Genomic DNA, 14,111 nt, shown 5'->3' with positions numbered 1-14,111 from the left:
AAAGGCTGATTTCCACTGATCTATTCCAACTGCTCATAACAACTGAGGCAGAAATTCAAAATGAATGGAAGAAAATTTGCAGCCTCTTTTAGACTTCCTGATTTGCTTTATCATTTCACTTCAGCGAAATACACGCTAGTTTAATTGAAAAATATCTATTCCACTGTAACTTTGTGACATGATATCCACTGCAATTCCACATATCACTGTACGGAAAGATAAGGCTGACATGACTCAGGAATTTACGAACATGCTTTCACTTCCCTCTGGTTTCAATTATATAAACATCATTATTGTAATCTTTGAAAACCTTCCATTTTTCAAAATACAATGGCGGCATTCAAACCCACACTCCTGATTCACTAAGAGCGGATCTCGTAACGTAATTATTATGTTACCACACTACCAATGAATATAATTTTACTTTATAAAAAAAAGGATGATTAAAAAAATCTTCTCCCGCAATATGTCAAACCAAATCAAATTTAACATGAATGCGCCAGTAACTCATATGTGGCATACAATTTTACCAGAATGTAGTAAAATACAGTCAAAGACCAAAGGTCAGCACTTAAACAGGTATGGCCTTTGACAATAATAGTTCAATAGAAAGATTATTGGGATTTGAGTTGAATCTATTCAGTGTCCATTCACTTCTGTGTGTATATAGGTTATTTGTAACCCACTGTAGGGAAATGACTAATTCCTGAAGTAGAACATACATATTTTAGCCTCAAAGCTTCTTGAATTCTCTCCCAATCATTCTGACACAAAACCAGTTTACAGGGTTTGTGCTCCATCAATTCAGCAGGGTAGAAAGTTCTAATGCAAAACTTCACACATTATTTAAAAGGGGCAACTACTCTGATTTTGGTTTGGCAGTAATAAAAATCACAGTGGTGTAGTAAGTAACATAACCAATTGCTTGAATTTATAAAGAGATACGCAGATCTAATCAATTAATATAATTTCAATGTGTAGGAAGGAACTACTGGTTTACACCGAAGATAGGCACAAAATGCTGGAGTAACTCAGCAGGGCAGACAGCATTTCTGGGGAGAAGGAATGGATGACGTTTCGGGTCGGGTCTGAAGAAGGGTCTCCACTCGAAACGTCATCCATTACTTCTCTCCAGAGATGCTGCCAGTCCATCTCAGTTACTCCAGCATTTTGAGTCTATTTTCATTTAATTACAAACAGGTTAAATGAATGGGCAAAAGTGTAGAATGTTGATTTTACTGCATAGTTTTTTTTTGTTTATTTTATTAGAAGTTAATACAGTACAAAACAGTAGTGGGACCTAATTTTAGGTGCCAACTATGTCATACCGTAATCCATTCTATGTACAACCTTTAGTTTTATGTTTTGAGAAGGAAGTAAGCAAGACAAGAAAAAGAAAACAATACAAAGGGGAAAAAGAGGAAAAATAGATGGTAGAGAATAGAAAAACATGAAGTGTGTATATAAAAAAAAGAAAAAGTGGAAAGTAGAAATAGGAAAGAAGGCCCCTTAAAAGAGAAATTTTCAAATCTTTATTCGGAGATATAGATCTATCCACGGCATGAACTGAAATCAGCAATCTTTACGGTACCACTGCGTCACATGATTCCAAAAAGTCGATGAAAGGAGACCAACTCCTTAAGAATTGGTCATATTTATCAATTAGTCGGACGGAGTCTCATTTCTTCAAGGCGTGCTATGTCCATCATATTCCTAATCCACATTTTAACAGTTGGTATGGTTGTATTTTTCCAAAATTTAAGTATCAATTTCTTTCCAATTATTAACCCATAATTAAAAACGTTTTGGTCTTTATTTAAATTGATATCTTCTACTATTATTCCAAATATAATCCATTCCGTTTTAGGTTCTATTCTTGACTTGAAAAGCTTTGTAAATATATCAAATATATCGCTCCAAAACTTTGTACATCCTACTGCATAGTTAAGGAAATAAAGGATAGATATGAGGATTTAAAATAAAAATGAAAATCTACAAACAGATATTTAGAGATTCATATGAACACAATGAAAAATGTGTAGTCGTCAGCTACAAAAAGTAAAGAATAAAATAACGGAACGATAGGCTTTCTAACTTTGAGGACTACAGAGTTTTGCCAGTTATATAAAACTGATTGATGATATTTGGAGTATTGTGCTTGGTTGAGGACTGCACATCTTGGAAAGGATTTGGTGGACTTGTAAGCAGTGCAGAACATATTCTTCAGATTATGATCACAAAGCCTCGGTGAATTAGACATTTAGAGGAAATGTCCTTAATTTAGGATTGTATTCTGTGGACGACAGGAAACAAAAAAGTGATTTGTTCTTTGGATTTTGAAAGGAATTGGTAAAAAAAATGTTGTTCGCAATCAACCAGGGTCATGAATTCAGTCATAGAGTAAAGAAATTGCCTGCCAGCCCACCATGTATGTGCCGATCATCAAGAATCCATCTATGCTCTACATGTTTGCTAGCACTCTGTCCAGAGCCATCAATGTGTTGTCAATTCACTAGTTTTTCTAGATACATCTTAAATGAAGAGAGAGTACACCTGCCTCTGCCATCTACTCTGTCACTGCTTCCAGATCGCAACCGCCCTCAGTGATGAAAATCTTCCTGGGATCCTCCTTAAACCTCCTGTCTTTATCCTACATCCATGCTTTCTAGTTTTAGAATGCCTCTGTTATGTTGAGAAATTCCCAGCTATCTACTATTTCACTGCTCTTCATAGGGTTGTGTACCTCTATCAGGTCCCATTCATCCTCCCGACTCCAAGAAAATCAGATCTAGACCATCCATTCTCTTTTCATAATGGAAATGCTCCATTCCAGACTAGGGGGAGGGGGAGCAAGGGCGGAGTTGCGGGGTACCGAGGAGACACGAGTGAGGAACTCATCTATGATGGGATAGGGGAACCCCCATTCCCTAAAGAATGAGGACATCTCAGATGTCCTGGTATGGAACACCTCATCTTGGGCACTGATGCAGTGTAGAGAGAGGAATTGGGAGCAGGGGATAGAGTCTTTGCATGAAGCAGGGTGGGAAGAAGTGTAGTCGAGATACTTGTGGGAGTCAGTGGGTTTGTAATAGTCGTCAGCCGATATCATCCTGTTGCCTACGACTATTCTCCTCACGATCAAAAACATTTACTTTTGATTGATCTGTGAACTTAAAACATTCACATCCAACTCTTTAATGTACATGACAAACCGGAAAGGCCTCAGTGCCAATCATTTTGGTACACCAATGGTGGAATATTTCTATTCATGAAGACAAACCTGCCCCTCCACCTGCTTTATATTATCAAGCCAAAAAACAAAGAGCTGGTAGAACTCAGAAGGTCAGGCAGCTTCTGTGGAGGGAAATGGACGGATGACATTTCAGGTCAGGACCATTCTTCACACACTTTTTACCGCCAAATTTAGATCCAATTTGCCAATATGCCTTAGTGCCCATGAGCTCCAATCAAATGGAGCATTTCTCATGTGTGACCTTCTCAGAAACCTTACTAAAGCCCATACAGCCTACATCATTCACACCGACTCATCAATACATTATTTACTCTAAAAGTTTTTGATCCAATTGGTCAAAGGGAATGCATCCTAAAAACAAAGCCACCCCACTAACACGATAGGTAGGAAATACTACTTCAAGAAAAAGGTCGTAGAAAATAAGTTGATGCCAGCTATATTAACAGTTAACAAATTAATAAGATTTCTTTACTAGTTAAACTTATTAAGGAATATTAAAGGTGGGGGTGTAAATGCAGACAAGACGCATCATTTATGATCTCTGTGGACTGCTAAGTTTATTTTGCACATATTTCACACAATTGTGTTTTTTTAATTAATCTTTTCTGAACCACATCGATTTGCTGCATTTAACAGATGTTTCTTTGGAAATCTTGTGGAATGGCATGCTGGTACATATATCCTCTTGAGTGAAGGTAAATTAATGCATTTCCAGGAATCTGTGCACAATGTTTAACTTTTAATATTTTTAATATTGAACTTTTATATTGTTTACAGTGTACTGTGTTGACATATTCTGTTGTGCTGCTGCCAGTAAGAATTTTATTGTTCTATTGGGGACATATGACAATAAAACTCTCTCGGCTCTTGAATATGACATAAATAAAACACACTGCGTAGAAATTAGATGGTTCTTTACAATATCGTGAAAACAACACAGCATTGATCGTGAAGTCATTCTTGTTTATCTTAGGGCATCTATTTAGTGACATGTGGCAATTAATTTGTGACACAATAAGAACCTTTGGGCAAGTCAGATGACAGCCAAATGGATTAGGGAGTTGTCACTCCACACATGGAGAAGTGCTGCTGCCTTAATATATACAGGGGTGCAATTGGAATCAACTGACAAAACACGTGTAGATTAAAATACTTCCTTCTCCATGTATGAATCACATCTAATTGGTTTGATCTTTCCCATCATCTGTAGTGGCCTCAAAAGGCCAAATGAGCAGTTCGCTACTCATCATTCTTGCTTTACCAGTAATTATTCAAGTACAACACTTATTCAAGTCTTATTCAAGACGGACACCTTTTTCATTAATACATAGCTACATATTCCAGGTCAGATTTGCACTAACTCATCAACACATTATTTTAAGTTATTATATCGATAAAAGCCACAATGACCAGCTTGAGGCCATATGTAGACTGGACGGTGCAGAAACTGTCAAAAAGATGAAACAGTTTGGATAACAAAATTCCAACAAAATACAATTATAAAAATGTTGCTGATGCGCACCTCTCAGGTCCTGGGGGGTTCGGCCTCCTGTTACATGCTGCCTTGGCATTCGCAGAGATGTCCTCAAGGGTGTGTGGCGCTGTTCATCCAGATAAGCCAGGTCCTCCAGATGGGCAGAGCTTGTAGCTGGTGACAAAACAAGGTATTGCTTTAAGCATGTCAAAGTCAAATATGTAAAGAATCAACAAAAAGACAACTTTAAAAATACAGCTTTTGCCTGAAGACAAAAATAACAGATCAAACTATACTAGGTGCAAACTACATCAAAAATGTTTGATTCAAAGGAATACATTGAATCCCAGCACAATCATTCATACTCATGAGAATGAGATTCTGGGCAAACCAAACAGTTTTACAAGTTGTGTGATCTGTACTGGGGAGACCACAAATTAAGGCAGATCAAAGAAGACTAAACTTTTCAGTTTTATATACTCTTTCACAGGAATAAAAAAATTAAAACAAATCTTATTTCAATAATATTTTGATATCATGAGACTTTCTGATATTTATACTTAAACACTTGTCAGAGCTCAAGAGATACAGAACACATTGAGGAATGCAGATTCTAAGTTGATTTAAGGCTTTATACAGTATCATAACAGTCAGAGAGTTTGGAGAGTTTTGTTTTAGATTACTTTGGAAACTTCAGAAAAAAATTAAGTATTTCACTTACTATTTACTACAGGTGCACAACCTTTTATCCGAAAGCCTTGGGACCAGACACTTCTCGGATTTCGGAATTTTTCGGATTTCAGAATGGAAGATTTTTAGCGTAGATTAGGTAGGTAGCGCGGGCGGCTTGAAAAGTCTGGAGCAGCTGCCTCCTCCACGGAGACCGGGAGAATCATTGCATAAATGTTAGTCAGTTAGTTTGGAGGGATTTTATGTGGTGGTGGTGGTGTAGGGGTGAAGGGGGAAACTTTAATTCTTAGTCCCCTACCTACCTGGTCGGCGACTCCCAACCTCGCGGAGCTGGGGGCTCCGTCCGGCCGCGGGCGGCGCCGGTTGGAGCTCCGACCCCGGCAACTCTACCCCTGGCTGCGAGGCGCTCCAAATCCAGCGCGGCCCGCGGCCGGACGTCCCAGCTCCGAGAATGTCGGGAGTCGGCGGCGTGCAGCGCTGGGATACCAGCGGGGAGCGAGCAATGCCTTACCGGGTCGCCGTGCGGCAAGCTCCGGAGCGCTGTGGCCGCCTTCTTCCAACATTCGCGGAGCGTCGCTGGATTTGGAGCCGCGGAGCTGGGGGCACCACCGGCCGCGGGCGGCGCCGGTTGGAGCTCCGACCCCGGCAACTCTACCCCTGGCTGCGCGGCTCCAAATCCAGCGACGCTCCGCGATGTTGTGTGTCGGCGGCCACAGCGCTCCGGAGCTTGCCGCACGGCGACCCGGTAAGGCATTGCCCGCACCCCGCTGGTATTCCAGCGCTGCGACGCTGCCGACTCCCGACATTCGCGGAGCTGGGGCGTCCGGCCGCGGGCCGCGCTGGATTTGGAGCGCCTCGCAGCCAGGGGTAGAGTTGCCGGGGTCGGAGCTACAACCGGCGGCCCCACCGGCCACAGCGCTGCGGAGCTTACTGCACGGCGATACGGTAAGGCATTGACCGCTCCCCGCCTCTCCGACCAGGTAGGGGACTAAGAATTAAAGTTTACCCCTTCACCCCCCCTTCACATAAAAGCCCTCCAAACTAACTGACTAACATTTAAGCAATGATTTACAGATGTTTAAGCGTCTCCCGGTCTCCAGGGAGGAGGCAGCCGCTACAGTAGTACAGACCTGGGTTGACCGTGGGTCGTTTTGGGTCAGGTTTGGCGCCAAACGCGAGCTTTGGTGCGCAGACGACATCTGGAAAAAATGGTCGGTTTTTCGGAGCTTTTCGGTTTCTGGAACACCGGATAAAAGGTTGTGCACCTGTATAGGTTTTTATAGTACTGTATACACAATAGACTGACATGAAACCAACATTGACATTTAGGAACTGTTTATTGAAATGAAAACACACTTGCTCGAAATCATACCGATTTTTGTTAAATAATTTGCATTTTGGATATTTGGTTTATTCATCACATTTTAGATATTAACAGTCTAACATTTATAATATGTAATTTAATGTTAATCATCTCAGCAACTCATAACTCAGCAAGTTATAAATTACCTTGTCTAAATTCAGTTTATTAAATCTCTTTAAAACATTAAACTGGATGCCAACAACATCAACAGAAAGCTTTTTGATGCATCAACTTTAAAATGTTTTAATTTGGATATCAATAAAGTTTTAAGATAAAACAGATAACATTCTAAGGTGGTTACCAGCAAATTGTGTATATGTTAGAAGAACTACTGAAATTGGATATGATAAAAGTTCAGGGTTAACCAGATTAAACATTGATTTAATTAGTTTTAAGTACAATCGTCATCTTTTTCTATTGGAAGAAGATACTGACGTTCAGGGTTTTGAATATTTGAACAAAGCTTTACAGCCTTTAACCTATTGTTCAATTTACCATGACTAAACTTGAGGCTTACTGGGCAGCCATTTGGAAATGTAAATGAGAGGAACTCCAGTTGAGGGTGAAACCCCTTTGCAGACATTAGAATGAATATAACAGGTGTCTGACTTCCCATTACTCCAAAAAAGGACACAGAATGCTGGAGTAACTCAGCGGGTTAGGCAGCATCCCTGGAGAACATGGATATCCACGTTCTCCGGAGAGGATACCTGACCTGCTGAGTTGCTTAAACACTTTGTGTCTTTTTTTTTGTAAACCAGCATCTGCAGTTCTTTCTTTCTCCCATACTCCAAATTCTTTATTGCTTTCCACCTTACTAAGTTCAGGCAATTCTTTTTAAAGCCTCATATTTTAACTCCGAGATCTTGCAGAAGAATTGAAAAAGAGAACAAATAATTTTAATGTTGCAGAATGGGGGTGGTGTGGGATGGATAAGATTAAGAGTATACCTCTGATAGGGAGGGACTTAAAGTCGATGCATCAAAAAGCTTTCTGTTGATGGTGTTGACATAAAGAACAAGACCTAAGAATATCAAAGCTGCAGAGGGAGATGTTGGCCTGGTCAGACAAATTGCAGTTGTAGAAAAAATCAATCATATAAATTGTACTCAAGAATGTATAGGGTGATTTCACTAAAGGTCACTGGAGCGTAGATCCGCACCCACGTGACCAAAATTCTCAAGTGGAGGACACTCGAGGGTTCGGTACATGTTAGTGGATGGGAAAAAACGCATTTTCCCACCCGTTAAAAACATAGAAAACGGCGAGGTTGTGAGCTGCAATTTACTGTGCCAGTCGGGGTGACCGTGAGGCACAGTTACCTAGATTTACAGGAAAAAAAAAAGATAGCAAGTAAGGTAAATTCAAGAGGGAACTGAAGGTGCCAATCCGGCGGAAATGAACAGCCGACATTTGCCGTGGATATTTAAAGGTCCAAAATATCGGGAATTATCGCGTTTGCTCGCTGAATTTATCAAAAGTAAGGCATTATTAACTTACTTTTGATAAATTCAGCGAGCAAACGCGATAATTCCCGATATTTTGGACCTTTAAATATCCACGGCAAATGTCGGCTGTTCATTTCCGCCGGATTGGCACCTTCAGTTCCCTCTTGAATTTACCTTACTTGCTATCTTTTTTTTTCCCTGTAAATCTAGGTAGCTGTGCCTCACGGTCACCCCGACTGGCACAGTAAATTGCAGCTCACAACCTCGCCGTTTTCTATGTTTTTAACGGGTGGGAAAATGCGTTTTTTCCCATCCACTAACATGTACCGAACCCTCGAGTGTCCTCCACTTGAGAATTTTGGTCACGTGGGTGCGGATCTACGCTCCAGTGACCTTTAGTGAAATCACCCTATATTCATCCAGACCGACTACCAAAGTTCTAGTTCCGCCTCCCTCACTCTTCAGAAAGAATGGAATCTGTAACCCAGGAACAGAGATTGTGATAGTAGGTATGTTGTAAAACTTGCCTTCAGCGGTGCTGCAGTTCTGCCGCTGCCCATGTGCGCGACTTTCGCGCCTTTGAGAGGGGGGAGGGTTTAAAACGCGGTTTTCTCTAGGCTGTTGAAATCGATGTTGTTCAGCCTACTTAGTTGCTGACAAAAAATCGCTGCAAAATTCGTTCGCTGCAGGTATTTTTAAACTAAATTGGGTTATTTAATTGGTATAGTAGATTAAAAATCATCCTCTAAAGCCGCGAACCCCGACAACGGGACGGATCTCATGTAGGGGACAAGGCAAGGTAGGTTGTTTATTTTTACATTAAAAAGGGCTTCTTAAGATCCCTTTATACAAAATTTTATGTTGCGAGTAGCTGACTTGGGAGCCCATTCAATCCCGCAGTATCTTTCATGCCATATGGGCTTCAAATCCACCCCAATGGCAACGTTCTAAACCAGCGCGTTCCACAGAATCCCACTCGCAAGCCGATTTAAATGGCCATTAATTTACAGCAATTGAACACTAAATCCCTTCCATTTGGCCTATAAATTAATGTCAATGAGATTTAAAAATCATGTTTTATTGTGAATTCTTGTGTGAATGTTCTTTGGACACTTAGGCTATTTAAAAATGTTAATCTTTCCTTAAGAAATGGATAGATGTTTAGATCTAGTAATTGAATTTTGGAATTAGCTACAATTGGGTAACTAACTAATTATATGCTTTAATTTCAGGTCATCCAAGTAAGATTGTATAATATTTGTTTCAGAATGCTTCAATCTATAATAACTGAAAATTTCTTTCAGTTCTCTTAATTTTTAATAAAGTTATGGGCTTTAGACTGTTCTTGATCACAGCTTTTGTGTTAATGGAAAATCAATAGATAACAAGATGCTAATTTCCGAGTATGAAAATAGCCATACATTTTTTAATACTGAAGATATGAAAGTGAATTAGGTGTCAAATTAACCCTCTTTTTATGCTTTATCTGATGGGATAAATTGCAGACTTGATTTTTTAAATCTCAAAATTTTGTAACATTGCTAGTGATAGGGACAAAAGAAAATGGAACCCAACCTCCAATGCTTAGAAAAAAGTTCTGGTCATCAAACATGAATGAAAGTAAAATGACAACTGAATCGACGGGCTTAATTCTTGTGATCTGAAAGTTGTTTTGCTCCTCATATTGGTTTAATCTGTTAAACTTGACTGATCCAGATTCATATATAAATGACAACCGATGCACATTAAAGGCAGTGTTCTGTGTTAATACCATAACTTCCCAAATCCTCTTTAGTACAGAACAATCTCTGAATGATCACAGAACACTCCTGCTCCCTGAATAGATGCAGTGTTTAAAAACAGACATAATTCAAGATGAAAGATCTCTGATCACCAACAGCAGTGCTTGTTACCACCACATACATTCTACATGATGAATTGGAACAAGTATTTAGGAATCTTCAGCCACAACTTCTAAACTTGTAATTTCCAGTGTCGAGGACAAGAGTAGCAAGAGTATGTAAGCATCTCAAAGCTCAACAACAAGTCACTGAGGATCTAGTCCTGGGTATCCATCGATAGTACTACAACATAAGTGGGCCAAGATTCTGAAACTATAACAGGACGAGGGCAGTACACATCACCATCTCCTCAGGGGGAAAGTGGGTTAGCCATAGCTTCCACTCTAACAATTTTTAAAGCACAAGATATTTTTAATTCTCTAGCTTTACTTCTGCTGTTTTAAAACCATAACTGAACCAAATGTAATAAAAAAAATTATGTTAAACTAAGATGTGTCTTAATATAAAATGTTCTTGCAATTCCTGCAATTAGTCCCTCCCTCAGCAAAAAATATCTGGAAACTCATTTTTTGCATTCTCCCAATACTATCAATAGCTTTTGTATATACCATGACAGATTAATGCTACTTATGCACTAACTGTCTTCAGAAACATGACAAAAAAGGCTGCATGAAATTCATTTCAAAATAAGTGGACACTCTTGAGAACTGTAGTCCATAGTCTGCTCTTTCTGATATGGTATTATGCTATAATTAAAATGTTCAAACATGTATTTTCAGCATCCTCACCTTTATACCCTTCAGCAGAGAGCTATCTGTCTGTTTGGCCTAGATATGGCCACTCTAATTTACATCATGTGGATGCCTTGGATTTATGAAAGCACATTTCATGGCCTATATATGTCACTTAACAGCCAATGAAAAGCGTTTGAAATGTAGGCAATCAGGGAATGCAGCACACATTTTGTATACAACTTGCTCACACAGTGATACGGCAGAGTTTTTATTAGGGATGGTTGGTTAAGGAATAAATGTTGCTGAGAGGGACGGCCACTAGATAGAGAATAGATGTAATGGTGCTTACAGGCAAAGATTCTGGTCTTCCCAATATTTAGCATGAAGAAAGATAGTGTTGTTTCTAAATTAGTGTTGGATATCAGACTAGCAATCTAAATATAATCTAGATACATTGGAACATAGATCGAAAGGTGATGCTTAGTTCATAAGTCATAGGAGCAGAAGTAGGCCATTCGGCCCATCGAGTCTACTCCGCCATTCAATCATGGCTGATCTATCTTTTCCTCCCAACCCCATTCTCCTTAGGTAAAGTTGGGTGTCTTCAGCATTCACGTGGAAACTAATGCTATGATTTCAGATTATATTTTCATGGAGTAGCATGCATATGACAAATAGGAGGAATCTAAAGATAGATCCCTTGTTGAACACTGTGGACAATAATGCATTTGTGGGAAACAAAGTGATTGATTTTCCAGTAACAAAGCTCTCGCTTACATCTAGCTGGATGATCGGAGAGGGACAATAGAGAAGGATATTATGGTCAACTCTGTCAAAGTTCACAATGAGGTTAGGAAGTAAAGAGATAATTATCCTTGTTATCATCATAGGATATCAGTAGTGACAACCAACCTGCAAGTGTTGTTTTTATTTCAATAGTTGAGTCCAGCTGACAAAACATAAAAGATTTATCTCCAATCTAACATACAAATTATTTGGCTACATGATACTCCCTGCACAGTATACACAGCAATAAAGAAATCTGCAAAGCCACAGCATGTCATTGCAACCCAAATATCATCTGACACAATTACATGTACATGACATCCTATTTCCTAGCTATAGAATTAACTATAATAACTGACATTTAACTTTGAAGATGAAAGTTGATGAAGCAAAACTTAAAATTCTGGATAGGTGGAGAAATGTAAATATTCAACAAATTGAAGCTTTCAGGTTCTATTAAACAATCACTGACCAACACTTATGCTTATGTACATGCAGCAACTGTGTTTCCATCTCTCATTCTTGAGAGTCAAATTAACATGCCGACATTTTGTTTCTTTTGTGAATACAGGCTCACAGTCTACATAGAAAATAGAAACTGTGACGTATAGTATCGTATAACTACATGATTTTCCAGAAGAAATAATGAGTTTCAGAAATTTGGAACATTTTATTCATCATCTTATATTCACCCGATTCCTTTATTGTTCTTTAATTCAAATTTTTACCTTTTTTTATTTCATATATTCTTTTCCATATTACCGCTGAAGGAAAAAAAAGCTTCCCCCCCCCCGAGGATACTGTTTAGTCAACCATATGAAAACCATTACATCAAGTTGTTCACAAAGTATTCTAGGACACAGTACACTCTGGGTTTGCTCAGTCTAAATCAGGTTCGCTAAGTCATAACTGACTCCATCTTGTAATTTCAAGTAATCAACCTCACCATAAATAAATCAGAATGCTCAATTAACATGTGTACAACAGCATATTAGAGAAGCTCTACAAAGGACAAAGTACAACTAAGTTTTGATTTTTCACAAGGCCATAAAATCAACTATTAATATTTTTCATGGCATTTAACTGAAAATACATGGGGTAATTTTAACCTCATCTCTCTGATAGCACTAACCGTCACCATTGGCCTAGTTTTATTTCTGAAATTAATTCCCATCGAGTGAGATCGGTTTAAATAACATTCCTTTTTTTTTAAGGGGACACAAACGAGCAATTTAAAATCCTCTTCACATGGGAGTGTTAACTTAAATGTTTAAAAATCAAAATGCTTGATATCTGAAGCAAAGGTAAGGAAAATCTAAGAAGGTCCGGCAGCAACAGGGGAAACAGATCTGTGACATGCTCTGTGGGGAGTGCTGTAGAACAGGGACAAGACCTTGAGATGCAGGTACACAGTTCCATGAAGAAGGTGACACAGGTGGACAGGGTGGTGAAGAAGGCATTTAGCACACTTGCCTTCGTTGGGAAGACAATAGAATAGATCATAGGTACAGGAGTCGGCCATTCGGCCCTTCGAGCCAGCACCGCCATTCAATGTGATCATGGCTGATCATCCCCAAAGAGTACCCCGTTCCTGCCTTCTCCCCATATCCCCTGACTCCGCTATCTTTAAGACCCCTATCTAGCTCTCTCTTGAAAGTATCCAGAGAACCTGTCTCCACCACCCTCTGAGGCAGAGAATTCCACAGACTTGCAACTCTCTGTGTCAAAAAGTGTTTCCTTATCTCCGTTCTAAATGGCTTACCCTTTATTCTTAACCTGTGGCCCCTGGTTCTGGACTTCCCCAACATCGAGAACATGTTTCCTGCCTCTAGCGTTCCAAACCCTTAAGAAGGGTATTGACTACAAAAGTTGGGACATGTTACAGCTGTACAAGAATTTAGGAAGGCCACATTTGGAGTAATGTGTACAGTTCTGTTGCCCTGGGATGGGAAGGAGATCACTAAACTGAGGAGGATACAAAAAACGATTTATGAGGATGTTACTGGGTCTGAAGGGTTTGAGCTGTAAGGAGAGGCTGGATAGGCTGTGTATTTCCCCCCAAAATGCAGGACCTTATAGAAGTATATAAAATGATGAGGGGTATAGATAAGGTGGACACCTCAGGGTAGTGGAATTTAAAACTAGAGATATAGGTTTAAGATGAGAGGGGAAATATTTAAAAGAGACCTGAGAAGCTATTTTATCACAAAGAGGATCCTGTGGTAGTGCGTGGGTACAATTGCAACACTTAAAAGACACTTAGACATGTACATGGATAGGAAAGGTGTGGAAAGATGTGGGCCAGGCACAGGTAAATGATACGTTCAGCAATTTGGTCAGCATAGATGGGTTAGGCCAAAGGGCCCATTTCTGCTGTACAAGCTCCATGAATTTATGATATCCAAATTGGAGGAACAGCACCTCATATTCCGCCTGGGTTGCTTGCGTCCGGGTGGCATGAACGTTGAATTCTCCCAGTTTTGCTAGCCCTTGCTGTCTCCTCCCCTTCCTTAACACTCGAGCTGTCTCCTCCCATCCACCCTGCCCTCGGGCTCCTCCTC

At 39.7% G+C, this 14,111-nt stretch overlaps 1 protein-coding gene across 15 annotated transcripts in view; it reads right to left on the bottom strand.

Annotated features, from left to right (window-relative positions):
- tanc2a (tetratricopeptide repeat, ankyrin repeat and coiled-coil containing 2a) overlaps positions 1–14,111 on the bottom strand; it is a 464,896-nt gene that overhangs the window by 143,984 nt on the left and 306,801 nt on the right. For all 15 annotated transcript variants that reach the window (XM_055657051.1, XM_055657052.1, XM_055657047.1 and 12 more), the window contains one exon: positions 4,776–4,901. In XM_055657051.1, the coding sequence (XP_055513026.1) occupies positions 4,776–4,901 (126 nt within the window). The remainder of the gene's footprint in view (positions 1–4,775; positions 4,902–14,111) is intronic.

This window comes from Leucoraja erinacea, chromosome 27, assembly GCF_028641065.1.
Source record: "Leucoraja erinacea ecotype New England chromosome 27, Leri_hhj_1, whole genome shotgun sequence".
Classification (NCBI taxonomy): domain Eukaryota; kingdom Metazoa; phylum Chordata; class Chondrichthyes; order Rajiformes; family Rajidae; genus Leucoraja; species Leucoraja erinaceus.
Note: the sequence above shows the minus strand (reverse complement) of the source record. Positions and strands in the feature narration are given on the sequence as shown.